This window comes from Accipiter gentilis, chromosome 3 (assembly GCF_929443795.1).
Source record: "Accipiter gentilis chromosome 3, bAccGen1.1, whole genome shotgun sequence".
NCBI classification, from domain to species: Eukaryota; Metazoa; Chordata; class Aves; order Accipitriformes; family Accipitridae; genus Astur; species Astur gentilis.
Window position 1 is genome coordinate 31,273,134 of NC_064882.1, and position 17,627 is coordinate 31,290,760.

The 17,627-nt window shown below is 38.7% G+C and overlaps 1 protein-coding gene across 3 annotated transcripts in view; it reads right to left on the reverse strand.

The window, feature by feature from the left end:
* Positions 1-10,498, reverse strand: part of NCAPG (non-SMC condensin I complex subunit G) — a 29,068-nt gene extending 18,570 nt beyond the window's left edge. The window contains exons 1-7 of one of the 3 annotated variants that reach the window (XM_049794302.1): positions 10,404-10,498; positions 10,073-10,185; positions 9,226-9,435; positions 8,081-8,309; positions 6,459-6,604; positions 5,441-5,525; positions 2,340-2,529 (exon numbers count right to left, since the gene is read on the reverse strand). In XM_049794302.1, coding sequence (XP_049650259.1) covers positions 2,340-2,529; positions 5,441-5,525; positions 6,459-6,604; positions 8,081-8,309; positions 9,226-9,435; positions 10,073-10,183 — 971 coding nt within the window. In that variant the 5' untranslated portion in view covers positions 10,184-10,185; positions 10,404-10,498. Of the gene's footprint in view, positions 1-2,339; positions 2,530-5,440; positions 5,526-6,458; positions 6,605-8,080; positions 8,310-9,225; positions 9,436-10,072 lie in introns of those variants that run through there. The other 2 variants (XM_049794309.1, XM_049794319.1) reach the window with 2 other exon arrangements.
* Between the last annotated feature and the right edge of the window lie 7,129 nt (positions 10,499-17,627).

Genomic DNA, 17,627 nt, shown 5'->3' on the forward strand with positions numbered 1-17,627 from the left:
AAAATAGGGTCAAAGACAACAAATGCACAGAAATAGATTATTTCCGAAGATGAAAATAAAATCTTGTCAAAGGTATTCCCCACAGAAATACCTAAGGACTGACAAAAATAACTTCCTCTTTCTTAAGTGAGGACATGGAGCTCCCCGAGTGCTCACGGAGCACTTCTTGTTATTTTAAATCAAGGCTGTTCATATCAGTTTGTAGAAAGATTCTGCTCAGCTCTTCAGACCTCCTACAGCAACCACCCAAGTACTTTAACTCTATGAAACATTGTTATCACTATACAAGTCTGGGATACTGAGCTCCATTAATCTGCAGAAATGCAACAACTGCATTAAATTATTTTTCATCTGCGGTTTATGAATTGTTTCTTCTGTTCTTAATACAAGACGTTCACACAATATTCCAGTAGCAATCATAGTATGTCAAATGCAAAAAGTAACATAACTGCTTCTCAGCATCTCTGTAAGCTCATCCTCCATTTACCAGTCATAGGACCCCCACTCCTTTTTATAATCATAGTCTTTTCCATGCTAAGCATGGCATATAATCTTTGTTTTCAGAAGCAGAAGTTGTGCATTAATTCTACCTCAAAACAGAAAAAGCGGAGTATCACTGTCAGTGGTACTTTTCACTCCCTCAAATTTCATTTTACTTGCAAACTACCAATAACAATTCCAGTTTTCTTTTAGGTTCCTCACACACACACACAAAAAAACCCCACCAACAAAGAAAGAAAACAAAACAAAAAAAAAGCCACCAGAAAACCCCCAGCAACATGTAGATGAAAACTGAAAACTGATCATTTGATGGCTTCCCATTAATCTCAAAAGTCTTTATTTAAAAGTAAATTTAACAAACAGAAATCATAGACTTAAAAAATCTAAGCATTTATCATATTGATACCGCATCACTCAAGCTGTAGTAAGAAACATCATACAAGAACAAGCCTAATATTTTCCATAAATCAAATAGTCTCATTACAAGCTGAATAATTTCACTTCTCAAAATATCATTAGTCTAACAGATCCACTACTTAAAAAAAATTCTCAGTTAGCCCAGTCTTTCAGAATGAAAGCCTTGTTTTGCGCAGGAACAAAGTTAGACTGACAAGTCCATAACTACATAAATTTTTCCTTTGAACCTCTTAAGATATTGGCACATTTCCAGAGGCTGTAAGAAAGTTATTTCACCATTACTGATGCTTTTGAAAGCCAGACAGGCCCCCATTTATAGCTTTGGAGCACAATGCATGTAACATCTACTGATTTCAAACCATCTGTCATAAATTACTACTAATAGTAGGCAAGACACTTCATATGAAGACATTACACATTTTCCCCCAAAACATGGAATAATATTTTGTTATCACTTTTTAATCAGTGACAATTTGTCATTTATCATCTAATATTAGAATCCTACCACTGTTAATAATCATTCCACTCTGGTTGCCTCAATTAACTCAAGCTGTTTCTTCTCACCCCTTTTTGCCTCCCTTAGCAATTTCCTACAACTTCTAATTTCTTGTTTTCTTCCCCCTTTCATTTTTGCTTTATGGATCTTAATATTCACCATGCTGTCTTCTTCATAGCTTAGGAACTCACTTTACCAAACATTAACACAGGAGAAGCCTCTAATATACCAACTTCTGTCAAGCTCTGTTAATACGAGTAAAATACCTCCGAAAGAAGGCTGAAACACAGGCCAAATAATTCCATTCTGATTGATTCTCCAAACAGTTCGTGGATAACTGAACCAGCCCCAAATTGTGCTGCCTCTAGCTCAGCAAAAAGGATAGAGGGAAACCAAAGAGGACTAGCCAATGTGTGAGAAAGACCAGAAGCCTTACTGAGAAGGAGGACAAATGCGAGAAAAGGAGTTTTTCAGTACCACACGTTAAGACAGGAAATTACATTTGTGGGGGTAAACTAAGAGCGTTGCCTTTATTGTAAGCTGTAGACAGTATAGGAAATAAAATGAATTAGGCTCTAAGTTGTTACTCATACAAAAGCTTGTTTAGTTGATTAATTTACTGCATCGTTCTAAATTCTAAGAGTGTGATTTTTGGGGTGTTCAGGAACTGAGAAGTCATTTTTCATTTTTTCCTCTTGGTTATCTGGCACAATCATTTTCAGCTGGTGAACACAGATCTTTTAAAAAAGAAAAAAGCATATCCAAAACACTTAGGTACACAAACACCAGGGAGACATCATGGCTTACACCACAATATTAGTCTTTTATCACAGGTAACAGTTACTCTGTTCCCCTTTTAGATATAACCTTTAATTTAACAGTCTTACACAAAATATCTTTCAGAAATGAAAACAGATCTGCATACCTGCTGTCAAGGTGTTTACAGTTTTGAACCAATTCATGAAGTGGAGATAATGAAAACACAGCATTTAGTACTGGGATGGCCACTTCTGGGGAGTTTTCCACATCCAGTCGATGAAGCAATTCTAAAACATCCCCTTCAGTGAATTGTAACCAGGCTTGAAGCAGCTTTTTCATTACCTCCTTAACAGCACCTAACAAGACAGGAATTTAAACGGTTTAAAACATTAAACATAAGAAAACACCAAGTTTTCAACATACTTTCACAAATCATTTTTCTACAGAAGGCTTTTTGGAAAGAAGTTATTATATAATTGAACTTAGCGTTACCTTAAAAAAAAACCAAAAAACAAAAAACCCCAACAGTTAAATAAAAACTACTTATGGAGCACTACTACATTTTTGAGGCAACATCCCCCCCCCCCCCCCCCCAACAGGGAATTAAAAAAAACCAACCCTCTATCCAAAAACTGTTACATCTAAAAGACAGCACCTCAACCCAGAAAATCTACAAACCATGAAGTCATGTAGAACAAGGAAATATTCTGGGGAAGCATTGTTATATACTTGCTTTGTTTCAGGCATTTAGGAATCAGCCACTTTTGGATGCAGGATACTACTGCACAGGCCTTTAGTCTGAACTGCCACACAGAATTCTTGTGTTAATTCAATTATGCAACTGGATTATAAAATTTACATAAAGATACTTTAAGTCCTTCCTCCCCATTGCCACAATGAACAGATAGCTTCTGGATCAGGAGAGTACTACTTAATCAAGGAAAAAAGTATTTATAGGAACATCTAGAATACATACATCATTAGTATATATACAAAGATTTAAGCAGGGAAGTACAAAGGCTAATAGTCTGGTGGAAGCAAAAACATAATAACTAGGGAGTGATATAAGTATGCTCTTAGGACTTCTTAGAAAACAATATCCAATATAAGGGAAATAAAGTCCACACACACTGACAACACTCATCTTTCGTCTTATGTAACTTACGATAATATAAAAACAGCACTTCAATACAGTCAAGGGTTCAAAAAGAGCTGTAAAAAAGGCCTCAAAAGAGCTAAATTAAGATCCTAAGAATGAGAAACCTCTCCAAGAAGGTGAAAAGCATAAACTAGTAGAATGTAGTAAAATGAAAGAGAATGAGAGTGGAGAATTGACAGCTGAATGCATCCTGAAAAGAAGAACTTAGCAGAATCTGGATTATGTCTTCTAGGTCTTGTTTAATTATAAACCCTTGTTCTGAAGCCAATATGGAAAAACATCCAAGATTTCAACCTACCAACATTGAACAAGCAGGTTCCTCGGTTGTTAGCTTAGGAGTTACTCAGATAAGCAAATTTGATAAAGAAACACATATTCAAGATCACAGAATTTGCAAAACAGATCAAAATGAGGGAATACTAGTGGACGTATACATATAAAAATGCAGCCAATTTGGAACATAAACCTCTTTTGCCCCACAAAGAGCATATGATAACAAAGATGTCAGTCGACACTACATACTCTGACAGATATTTTCCCTTGGGATTCCAGGTGTCAAGAAAAAGAACAAGTCCTCAACAGCTGGGATGAAGAATCATTCTAAGGAAGAGACAGACACCAACAGAAAAGTATCTGCTCTGGATCATAAAAGAAGGCAGTTCTTCATGTTGAAGACCTCAATGCAACGGAAATATATGCCATGTAGAAAGGTTGTACCTTCTCAGGAAGGGAATACAACAAATCCTTGTTCCTGGCAAATGAAGGATCATGGAAAAAATAGTAAAGTTAGCTTCCCCCCCAGTTTTGAAAGATTATTAAGTCAGAAATGCATTCATCCTAAGACAAAAGAATTAAAGAATTATCTGTCAGGACCAAGTATTTGGGGGGGGGAAGGGCAGCCAGCAGACAAACATCAGCTAGTTAGAGCAAACCAGTATACTGATGAGAATTAGTAATTCAAAGAATTAGTAATTCAGAACATGGGTTTTTCAGTGCTGGACTTCAAAAACAAAACCTGACAAACTTCATTAGACCACTATAGAACAATTCAGGGTAGGCGGGGAAAAATGTTAATTAAAACTTATTATACAGAAGGAGGACTTCTTTTTAAGTGTAGTTCTATACAGCATAAGAAAGCACTCAGATGACCCTCTCTTCCTTTGCTGTCAAGAACATACTAATGTGATCCCCAACTAGACAAAAAGAAAGGTAGATCAATAAAAACACACTCATACATGACACATCTTTAAGAGCTCCAGTTACCAATGAACACAGTACTTTTGCTAAGTGAATAACTACATAGGTCATATTTCTTAAAGTTCACAAGCAGCACATATACTAAGCAAGGAAAATTCTCAGACTAAAACTCAACAGGGCTTAGTACAGAGTTTCCAAACAAAGTATGTGGATAACACAGTAGCACTTAGTACAACTGGCAGCTTTTATTGTGAAATTCACGTACATAATTGCTATTGTTCCAAAAAAAAGCCATGTTCTATGTAAGCAGGCCAAAATTGTCTCACTCAGATGCATGTGATCTTTTGATCTTTTGGCAACAACACTACACACGATTATGGGTACATTCTGAATGGCTCTTTTATATAAAAATGATACAGTACAGAAGACATCAAAAAGAATAATGCTGCTTCATGACAAAATGAATGAGGGTCAATCAAAAATTCATTAAAAAAACCCAAGCTAGTTAAACAAAAAACTAACCAGCCGAGAAGATTTGATATTAATGTTTACATTTCAATTCTTTATTTGTTGCAAAAATATCTGTAATGAAGCATGTTTCAAAAGACACTGAATTAAATAATTACATTGCTGTTTTTTAACTTTAATAGCATTTGGTCCTATTTTAAAGCTCAGTGGCTTTCAAGTTTTTTGAAAGTGCAGTCCTTTTCTGGTTTATCCACTGTAAGGGGACTGGAAAACCAAAGCAGCGAGCAGAATTTCTTGTGCTTAAACATTTCATGGTACCTCATGAATCCCTTTGAGCTCCTTATTATTGCCATCACAGCTTCCACATAAGTCATCCCCAAAACCTTAAGAAGTATTCTCTCTTAAACATTTGTATTAAGATGTTGAGAAAGATGACCTCTTACCTGATCTGTCATTAAGTCCTTGTTGCAACAATTTTACTCTCTGTGCTATTGACAGAGCTCTCAAGTGAACTTTTTCTGCCAAAACCTTAAAAAAAAAAAACCCAGGAAACCATTAAAATGCATTTCTACAAATGGTAACAACTGAATTCATTAACTACCTGTGGTTTTAAACTCTCAGTTTTATCCATCCACAGAAATCATAAGTCAATAAAAGCCTGTAATACCTATATCATCAGCATTGTACATTAACAAGCAGATTCTTCTGCATGGAAGAAAATGTAAAATAAAATAAAGTAAGAATAAAGTTAACAAATAGCTTAGAAGCTTGGCAGGTCCGCTTGAATGCAACACCTAGGTATGAAAACTATTCTCTCTCCTTAAAGCTCCAAGAGCAATGAATACATGCGATAAGTCACTGAAGTAAGCCTGCTAACAGAGAGATTCAGTTAAAAAACAGAATTTAATCTAAGTTAAGAAAGAACAGAAGATATGTCTGTGTGAAAAAAATAGAACATTTTTAAGATCTCACCAAAGACGCTTGCACAAGAAATATACATGGTAGCATACCTTCTTGCCCTTACCTCTACATGTAAACATAAGCAATGATTAATACTTCTCAAAATTGGAATACCAAATTTTTTTTACACTAGTATTGCCGTGATCCTAACTGTACTTAATTACCTATTATGCAATAACAGAGAACACAAATTGCTTCACAAACATCACAAAACACATAGATAGAAAATAATAGATTGTATACATAATTTATATTTTTACTGTCTGATCCCAAAGACCAAAGTCCTATGACAAAAGTAATTTCTATCAAGCAAGTTCTGCAGTCAAGTTCAGGGGTTTTATCTTGAAAACTTGTATTAAATCACTCCCCCTCAAAATTCTCGTAAGTGAAAAAAAAATTATTTAACCATTCTTGGTGTTTAACCAGTGAAATATAATAAAATATTTAAAGCCTTTTTTCCTAAGTCACTCTTTGAAATTAATATTAAGTGATCCAATTTACCTCATATGCCAGCTTCCTGACAGCTTCCTTTACATCCATAGTGCGGCCTACAATTTTTGGCAAAGTCCTTGCTGATGGAGCAATACATGACAGCACTGCACGCCTCACCTCTGAATTTGAATCATTTTCAAGCAATATGTTGTAAACTGAAAGTAAAATAGTCATTATAATGTCTGAAAGAGTCTGAAACATTATTAAAAAAACAAGAAAATACTCAAAAAAACCCCACCCCAACCCCCAAAACCAGCAGCTGTTATTAAAACCCCTCCCCTGCCCCTGCATAGCTCATACAAATTTAGGGAACACTTTAGGGTCACAACCCCAAGATTATATGGCAATTACACACTAAGCTACGACCTGAAAAGAAATTTAACTATGAAAACAGTATTTGCAATCTTAAGTAGGATCTTCAGTTAATAACTCTGAAAATTGCTATTCTAGATCCCACCTATAAATAACCACTTTGTCATTACTGGAGAGAGAAAAAAAAAAAGAGCTTCCAAATGTTGGCCCCTTAAGACCTCTGTTCACTGGCTATACATCATCATTACCTATGAGGTAGATCCTGAAATTTTCCTATAAATGGAAAACTACAATCTCCATTAAGCCTACCAAAACTTAAATAGTAAATCTCTCACATAATACTTTTTGTTATATTCTTGACCCTTCTTCAAAATTAAAAGCAACAAAAAGCATTTAATCAGAGAATACTTGAATTCATCTTCTTGCTCTGCGAGACGATGATTGACTATGAAATTTATGTGGTCCTAAATAAGCAACTTATAAACAGTTAGAAAATATAATTTCAAAGATGGTACCTTAATAACAAAAAAACCCCAACTAATTCACTCTTTTCACAGAAGTCAGTATGTAAAGTTTAATCAAGGCACAATTTACATAATAGCTGTCGTGGTACAAACCTACAGTCCATCTACCTTGAGGCACTGGAAGTAGAGGCTTAGTCAAGAATCATACCATACAAAAAGAAACCCACAAACAGCACAAAAACAGCATCAAGAAACCTGGGTTCCAGAGGTGCTGGTCTCTTAAAGGAAGTGATCCATGAATAAGATGAGATCACCCACCCCCCACCCCCCCCCCAAAAGGCCAAAAAAAAGCATAGGTCAACAATGGCAGTAACCAGTTTGCCTCTCTCATGGGGCAGACAGCCATAATTTGAAACAAAATTAGTTTTTCTATTATCATCCTTACTCCTCTAAGTGTTTTTGTACAAATTCAATTCAATTAATAGTACAAAAAGGGTCCTTAGATGGTAAGAACTGAGCAAGCATGTATCATGTCTCCACCCCAGTTCGCAACATGCCATTATTCTCACCATCCTTCAGCTACTTTCAGTTCATAGAATAGCCAGAGCCCAATATGATTTGTCTGTCATTTAATCCCCAGAGGATCTCTCCTTGAAGCAGTTCTGTCTTTTCCCCTTAAACATACACAACTCTTACATCTACAACCTCCTCTGACAAAGAGCTCCACCGTTTACAAATTATCACAAGAATACCCTCTAAGATTTGTTTACTCAGTGCTTAAAAAAATGCTTAAAAATGTTTTAATGTAAATCAACAAATGTTCCTAAACAAAAGAAAAAACCCAGTACTACTTACTATTAACAACAGGACAGTTTTCATCCTTTGGATCTTGAAGTCTCGACAGGGCCAACACAGCTTGAATTCTCACATTTGAAAATTTATCTTTAAGTCTAATCAGCATAGCTTCATTAATTTTATCAAATAAGTCATCATCAATCTGGGCATTCTCTGGCATATTTCCCAAAATCTTATTAACAAGCTGGCACGTTCGAAACCTAACTGCATGGCTGTTCGCATTGTGAGACTTAGGGAAAGAAAAAAAAAAGTATTCTCATAATCACACTTTTCTCATTTCCAACATAAGGCTATTAACATGCACATGTAAGTCGCTACTATTCTATACAGTATGTGAAATATGCACTTCTATATTTCAAAAGCTTTTCCTATTTAAGTTTCTTTTTAATAAGATTAAGAAGTCACAGAACTGGAAAACAATTACAGCCCATCACCTGTATCAGTGGCACTTTACATAACTAGTAATGCCTTCAGTGACATTTTACATAACTAGCAATGCCTTCACCAAGAAAGAAACAGCTTACCACTCAATGTAGACTACAGTACATTAGCTAACTTACCACCGTGTCTCCGTAAAACATTAGAAAAAAAATAAATACATTGGCAATGACAACTAGTGATCTTGGCCTGATCAATAATTTTTCCATGTCAAAACACTAGTCTGAGAAAATGTAATTCTACTTGTGTTTTCATGCTATTGGAACTGTTGATCTTCTATTCTATATAACACCTGCAATAAGCAGGAAGGAATAATACATATGCCAACCATACCTGTACGAAAGATCTTTTAATATTTTTACTTACCAAAGAAACAGTATAAATTAATTTCCACAACACTTCCACAATTTCACACTTATAAATGCACCTATAGTAAAGCCTAAAATGACACATTGGGCAGCCAAATAAGAAAACCGTTCATATTTTCTCACAGGCCTAACTTTTGAAATCCAGTTGTTGGGTTACTGGGGGGGCGTGGTGGGTTTTTTGGATTTGCAGAGAGTGATGTTACTCATAAAGCACTAGCTTTGCCTTGCTTTTACTGTTTAAGTTCTAGTTTGTAAGTATCATCCCAAGTGCCAGCATGTTTTCCCCACTGCGTGACGTTTCCATTTGTTACGTTAAAGATTTAATAAGTGTTACAGTACCTCAAGCAGAAAGTTAAACATGTAATTCATAAGTAAATTATCTTCTTCTCCCTCCTCACTACCATCCTCTTTCTGCATTTGATAAAATGAAGTAACAAATTTAGCCACGAAATTGATCACTTGTTCCACTGCTGGTTCCCGTCTGTAGATTATCATAGCATACTTAAGGAAATGAATGAATTTTTCATGAAAATCTTTCTTATCTTCCAACTGGAAAAAAAAAAAAAAAAAAAATCAAACCACAACAAAAGGTAACTACCCAGTTCATCTTTCAAAAGCAGTACCACAGAAAAATAAAATAAGTGGTTTTATAATTGACAGCTTCCATTTAAATTTTTAAAGCTCTAAAGCCAGCAGTTGGGGCACATCGGCTCTTGTGCACTCTTCACTGAATAGCTTACTTTAACTCCACAGCAGGCATGTGTCTTGACTGCCGAGCTCCATTCTGGAGTTTACATTTACCTGCTAACAGGTTTCAGCACGGCAACCGACACCCTCATCCATTATTATCCTGTGCAACACCTACTTCTCGGGTATCCAAACACCTTCCAGCAACATCATTAATACCTGCCGTGGGCTGTTCTTAACACCCACGTTCGCAGGAGACAAACGTGCGTAATAGTTTAGCGTGTAGCTACTTTTTTTTCTTTTTTTTTTTTTAAAGTCGCAGGGCTTTTCTTAAGAATACTGGCCTCAATGCTTGTTTTAGGGGAAAGAAGGCCGAAGAGGCCCCCTTCCCTCTAAAGGGCATCAGAGCAGCTGCTGAGCGCCCTGCCCTCATTTTCCCCTCAGCCCGGGGGGGTCACCGCTCCTCCCAGGCGCTGTCACGCCCCGAGAGCCGGCGTACCTGATCATACGTTCTCTTCAAAGCCGCAATAAGTTTCGCGTGGTTCTGGTGAGGCTTCTGGGCCAGCTGAAAGGCTTCTTTGATCTGCAGAAGCTTCTTTTTTGCTCCCATGGCTGCAGAGAAAGGGGACGGTCACGTAACGACTCCCCTGCTCCGGACTCCCTTTAGCGCAGAGCCGCCCCGGGAAGGCGGAGAGCTGCTGTTCCCGCACAGGCCCCTACGGCGGCGAGGCCGCTCCTAACGGCCGACGGCGAGCCCACCGCAAGCGGACGGCGGCTCCCACCCCTCAGCTCAGCTCAGCCCAGCCCAGCCCAGCCCAGCCGCTCCTCACCGCCTGCTCCAGCCGCGGGGGCCGCCACCGGAAACCGTCCCCCGCCAGCCGCCGCGCGCGCGCCAGCAACAGCCGCAGCGCCCGCGCCACCAGCTTCAAACTGGGCGCGAGTATCGCTCCCGATCTCGCGAGAAACTCGGGCGGGGCGGAGGGGGGGGGGGGGCGAGGCGGAGGCGCGTGCTCGTGCTCGTGCTCGTGCTCGTGCTCGTCTCCGCGCGCTGGAGGCGGGGCGGGGGTTGGGCCGGGCCGCGCCGCTGACAGGGCGGGCGCTGGCGGGCGGGGCGGCCGTTAGCCGGAGCGGCCGTTAGCCGGGGAGCGCGCGGGAAGCGCCCCGCCGCCATCTTCCTCCGGGGAGGGCCGAGAGGGAGAGGGGAGCGGCTGGGGCGGCGCAGGGCTGCGGCCGGCTTCGCCTCCGCCTCTTGGGCCGCGCTGACGGCAGCAGCGGCCGTTTCAAAGCAGCCTCGGTATCGGCTCTGCTGCGGCTGAGGAGGAGCGTCGGGCAAGAGGATTTCTAGAATGTATGTTGGTGCAAAATAGTTGAATAAGCCTGACAGACTCTGGTACTGCCCTCAGCCGCTCTCCCAAAGTCCTCTCCGGACGCGATCATCTGGGAAAATGAGTGCAGTTGCATTTTGTAAACGGCAGCCTTACACCAAAGCAATTGGGGTAGCAAACCAAGAAAGCTCAGCCTGTGTCTGAAAGTAGTAAAAGCCCGTTGGAGAATGGTCATCCAGTGAGACAAAAAGTGCTCAGCTACTGTATCTAGAGCAAGATACGTTTGCCTATTTTAAAGTTAACTTTTGCCTATTTTAAAGATTTAGGTAACAAAGGGGACTAGGGGACTGACTAAGTTCACTAGGTTACCAGTTAAGTAACTGGTTACTTAGTTCCCTGGATGAACTGCCTAGGCTGAATCCAACTTGCAGACTGTGTGTTTCTTACTGAAACATCCTTCTGTTTTATATCAGCTGTAAGGAGGGGTTGAAAAGATGGACAGTATGCATAACTGACTTCTTGGAATGCATGTTTGTGTTCCTTCCAGTCTGAATCTTTTACTAGTGGAAATATTCCCAAAATTTTCAAGCATTTGTTGTGAACCTAATGTTTTCCCATAAATCCTTTAACTTGAGAATAGTAATAAATTCTGTATCTTATTAAAAACAGGAAAGACAACTAAGCTCAAACTCCAGAGACATGTTACAGGTTACAGAACACACTGTGAGACAGGGACTGATATTCACTGAGAAGCAAGGCAGGGGATGATTAGCCGAGGGGAAACATTCTGAGCATATATTAATTACAGACTTACAGACACCATTCAAAAATGTGAATAGAACTGTGGACAATAGGTATTTGAGATCTCTATGTGTTTTGGCTTTTAAAAAAAAAAGTGTCTGATTACCTCAAGTGATGACAGTTAGTTTGTAAGGACAGATGACCTACCAGCAAATGACAAATAGGCAGAACCCATCCTGAAGGGTCATTTTTGGCTAAGAAAAAAAAAACCACCTAACAAATAAAATAGATAAGCACTAGGGGTCAGTCTTGTTTCAGATCTGAATCTTTCCAGTGTTCTCTTTAAGCAGCAGCTTTCTATCAATAAAACAATGGAATGATTTTCTCTTTATAATTGTGTCAAGAATTATGGGGTATATGAGCTGTATGTGAAGAATGGAGGGCAGCAGCAGGAGAAAAAGCGTTCCATTTTATAGCTAAAAATAAATTTTAAAATAATTTATACATGTGGCAGAGTTTCTTCCTGACTTAATGTACTACCATGCATTTATGTAGGCTTAAAACAGATACCTGCTTTTTAAAGGTGAGTCGTTTGTATTTTGTATTAACTTTTAAAACATATGGATCTGGCCTAATCTACTTCCGCTTGTAGAGAGCAGCAAGTGGATTCTGTATGCACAAGTATGAGAATAACATAGAATCTTATGTGTTAACTTTTTTTAAAAGTTTTTATTTTATGTTGGAGAAATAGTCACTCTACAAAAACACTATAATCAACAGCAAATCCTCATGAGTTGGGTTTTTTTGGTAAGGTGTCCTGGTGTCGGCTGGGATAGAGTTAATTTTCTTTCTAGTAGCTGGTATAGTGTTATGTCTTGGATTCAGTATGAGAATAATGTTGATAACACACTGATGTTTTCATTTGTTGCTAAGTAGTTTTTACACTAAGTCAAGGATTTTTCAGCTTCTCATGCCCAGTCAGCAAGACGGCTGGAGGAGCACAAGAAGTTGGGAGGGGACACGGCCAGGGCAGCTGACCCAAACTGGCCAAAGAAATATTCCATACCATGTGACGTCATGCCTAGTATAGAAACTGGGGTGAGTTGGCTGGGGGAGGTGGATCATTGCTCTGGAACTTGTCTCAAAAAGGAATGCTTTGGACCGCTTAAAGAATCATTTAGCAAAAGAAAAATTATTTAATAGGAATTTATATAAAAGCACAACTTCACAGAAATCAATGGCAAGGTTCACTCTATTACTTAATACATGGATGAAATGCACAAAGGAAAATTAAGTTAGAATCAGACTAAAAATTAGGTGTACTGAAACGGAAAATGCAATAGGGTAAAAGATCAAGTTAGAATTGATTTGCCGTGATTTGTACAGAGATTGGGAATGTAAAAGGTAGGGGAGACCCTCCTGTTGAGTCATGAGGTTCAGAGAAGACCCCCTTGCTTTCTAAACTCCTGTCGGAGTCTAGGTGTGGCTGGATTGACTCCTAGTCCCAGACTTGGTCCACAGTTTATATCTAAACGGTTTATAATAGCAGCCTGAGATTCATTCACAGTAGAATAAAGTTCATAACAGTAATTTAAGTATAGATTTGAAAAGCAATAACTTGTAATATACTTGCTATACAATATTCAGGTTAGCATACACACACATGCATAAAGACACTAAGAGATATACATATAAGATAATAAAATAATATACCTGTTAAAAATTCCCCTCAAGTTCTGTGAAAATATTCACATCAAATGCTTTGGCATCTTTCTCCACGGGTGAAGGGTCGAACCTCAAGGAGCAGAGAGTATCAGCCCAAGTCTTGTTGGCTTTCAGAGATAGACCTCCAATCTTCACAAACAGAAAAGTTTGCGAGCTCTGAGAGGCATCCCGCTCAGAAGGAAATGCTGGTCACAGCCCGCTGTGGTCCAGGAGAGCTCAAAGGGTCTCAGTACCGCTGCTTATAGGCTCAGGAGATGATTGGCTTTAGTTACTGGGATTCCAGCTGCGCTGGTACCCTTTCACGTGAGTTACAATTCAGATAAGGAAGGCTCTAAGGCTGTCAGGGAATGACTTAAGATTCAGTTACGGGATGCTCCAAGGTTGTCAGGGGAGGGCTGGGATATGTCTCAAGGTTGTTAGGAGAGAACTAGTTATCTCTACTCCCGTGCCCTGCCCCTACCGGGTAGCAGGAGTCCTTGAGATGGTCAGGATGACTCCCTGTCTTAGCCGTGTAAGAGTTCCTGGTACAGTCAAGGGACACTTAACTGCCCAATTCATTACACTTATGCTAAGGCCTGGCAAGACTTCCCGAGTTCATAGATCAGAGGGGGAGGAAATGCACCACCACAGAACTAACTGGGTATCAGTTGGCGAGTAATTGCATTGTGCATCACTTGTTTTATATATTCCAATTCTTTTATTACTGTTATTATTATAATTATTATTTTCTTCCTTTCTGTCCTATTAAACTGTTCTTATGACAAGCTGGGAGTTTTACTTTTTTTATTCCTGATCCTCTCCCCCATCCCACTGGGTGGGGGGGAAGTAAGCGAGTGGCTGCATGGTGCTTAGTTGCTGGCTGGGGTGAAACCACGACATAAGGTTATATTTTCTAGGGAAATACAATGTGTAACAATCTTTCTATTTAAGATATTTTTACTGGACAACTAACTTCATCTAGATTTTTTCTGCTATAGGGGTCTGTAGAGAAGGGGATGGAAACAGGAACAGAAGAGCAGGTAAACTTTTTTATTCCTGTGGCTTTAAAAACCCAGGACTTTTATTTTAAGTGAAACTAATAATGCAAACTGAATTATTTTTGATTCACATATGTTTGGCAGCCCATTTGTGCCTACCTAAATCTCAGATTTACAGATGAGGATTTTCCCTGGTGAATACCTTGCAGTCCGTTATGATGGATTTCATCCAGGATGTAGGATTTATTTCTTCCAGTCTCTGCTTTAAATATTTCTGCTAGGCTTTGTATTTCTAGGCAGAAATAGAAGTCAGTCTTCTGTTATGACAATTGACATCTAACCCAGTTAGACATACTGGCTTTCAGGGAAAATATGCCACAAGGATTCAGATTCCCAGTATCATAATTGGTGTTTCATGTGTAGGTATATAACATGCTGAAGTAGGATCATAAATGTTGGCCATTTAGACTTTGCTCTACATAGCACAGAACAGCCTCCGTGTGATACCAGATACTTTGTTCAGCTGATAGATGTGTTTGCTGTCATGGTTCTTACAGGTTACGTTTCAGGGCCTTGACTGCACTAATAAGCCTTAATGGCCCCTGACCAGTCTCACCTGGGATCTTCAGCCACACCCCTTGCCCATGGACCCAGGAACCCCATTTCAGATCAGCCCTGAGGCTTTAGTCCTTTTTTGAGCTAACTCTCAGGGCTCACTAAGAGCCAGCTACTTCCCGAGGGATAGATACAACCACCTCCTGGGATGTCGAGGACCTTATCAGTAACACAGACCTAGAGATTGTGGCTAGTGGGTGTCACAATTCTATCCAAAAAGGAAAGGAATGATGAAACGCAGAACCTTGGATGGTGCTCCAGGCTCTGGAGGGACGTGTGCGCTAATAATTCAAGCTTTTTTCCTTGACCTTTGAAATAGTGACCTTATCTGCTATGCTATGGTCTACTTCTGTTTATCTCTTTCTACTTCTGACCCACTGTACTAGATCCTTCCTTTCCTTTGTCAGTCCTGTTGTGTGAGCAACTACACGGTGCCACAGGGTAAGCCAAACTTGCTGCATGCCAGTTACTTTGTGGTGATTTTAGATGTAGGTCACTGGGTTAAAAAAAAAACAACAGGTAAAAAAAGGGAAGTTGTTGCTATCCTATTTAGTAGGTATTCAAGGGCTTTTATAATTGATGCATCTGGTTGGTTCCAGTTTTTGTATTAAAAATACAAGCACAGTAATATTTCATCTATAATTGGGCCATCATTATGCAGTAGTAATCAGAGGTTCTGTTCACCACATTCCTCCAAAACTTGTGTATGTGTAAGCTATAAAATTGTATATACATTTTTGAATAGTTAGTTTTCAGTCAATATGGAAATCAGTAGCATTTCTGGTGCTTTTTGAATGGGACTCTCAAATCCTGTTTGCCTTATGAGGTGGGAAGAAATGAAAATTATAAAGTAGTTATATATAATATTTTATATACCTATATAATTATATGTAATACGTGTAATTACCCAAGATGTACCAGTGACAGAACCACTTCATACTTGTCCTTCTTCTTGCATTCCATCCCCAAACAAGCTTTACTGGAAGTAGGATAGTGAATTAGGTGAACAGGATAGCTGCCTTTACGAGTCTTCTGACTACTATTTTTTATCCTTATTTCCCTTTTTTTCCTTTTTTTTTTTTTTTTCTTGTGAGAAGGAGAAAAAAACACCAGTCCCTGAATTCTGTATTCCGGGGTCAAAAAGCTACTCTGGGACCAAAATTAATTTAAGTGGAGATCAATAATAAGGATAGTGATTTATTAATTAAATTAGAATCTCACTTAGGGATGCACCTTTCTTTGCTGAGACACTAACTTGAGAAGTTTTAAATCCATTTTATTGATAGGGCTTTGTCATTTGAAACATAATGTGACAGTTAATGACTAACTGTATTGTTCTACCATTTTCAAATGCAAATTTTATTGGACTGCAAAACAGCAGTAGAGTGTAATCTGGGGGATCAGTTTAACTTTGCCCTCATGTATTAAAAAAAAAAAAAAAAATGCCAATGACTTCAGTAGTCCTGGTATTCAGGCAAAAAGTGGACAAATTGGGCTCTGTATTGTAGTTTGGGAAAGCTGTTTGTAACATGTTAAACTTATGTATTAAACATTTGCAACATAAGTATCTTCTTTATGTCTTGGAATTTGGGGTGTGTGGAACTTCTAATAGTAGCTAGTCTGAAGATTTCAGAAGCAATATAGTCTGCATATTCAGCAAGCAGGAGGTACTAAAAATGGAAGGCTTATAGTCTTTTACTCATATGACTTGGTTTTTTTACAATAAAAAGGAAATTAGTTAATGCATCTGAGCAGTAAAGCTATAAACCTGTATACAGTTACTCATAGACTTACAAAGACTGTAGTGACATGACCACTTTCATAATTTACTTAAAACTAATGCAGCAATAATAATTCAAGCAGAAGTATATATGTGTGTTTTCTGTTTAGACTTTTAATTTATATTTTAAACTGTATTTGCTGTATACTGCCCCAAGTTCATGAACGTTCTGTAATCTACTTATGTGTTCCATGCGGTTCTCACAAGACCCACATTTGTATAGTACCCACTTAAATTATGCTTTATGACATCCTTGCTTTGTTGCCTTATCTATAGGTGATACCTAGATCAATTAGAAGTAAAAAAAAAAAAAAAAAAAAAAGGCTAAATTCTTTTTTAATAGCTCTGGCATTATCTGTTGAAATTGTTATTGAAACCAAGTGAGGGTTTTTGAGTAGTGAAACTAATGAACTTGAGTGACCTATGAATTAATGTTCTGTGGTTGCATTTTCTGGTGCATGAGATCTGACTGAAGCTTTTCCAGTGTTTGAAGTATTGACTGACAAGTCTTGTCTGGATTCAGAATACTTTACCAGGGACAAATTATGTTCTGCTTAAACACCATCTTGCACCAAAGCCTCAAGTTTTTCCCTTTAACCCCCCAAAATACATAAACAGCCTGTTTGAAAATATCTCAGTGGTTTATTCCTTTCCCAGTGTACCTGAAGATTTGTGCTCCTCTGCTCTGTCTATGCCTATGCAAGTGTCTCAAGGCTCTGTCCAGCCATGCATTCAGATCCAGTGTGTCCTCTGCTTTTCAGTGGAAAAAACATGAATGCTACTCTCTGGCTAAACTTCTCTTCCCTGCTTAGCATCACCCAGCAACTGTGACCATCTTTGTTTTCCTTCCTGGCCTTTCCCTTTTCCTACGCTGTGTTTCTCAGTCAGTCT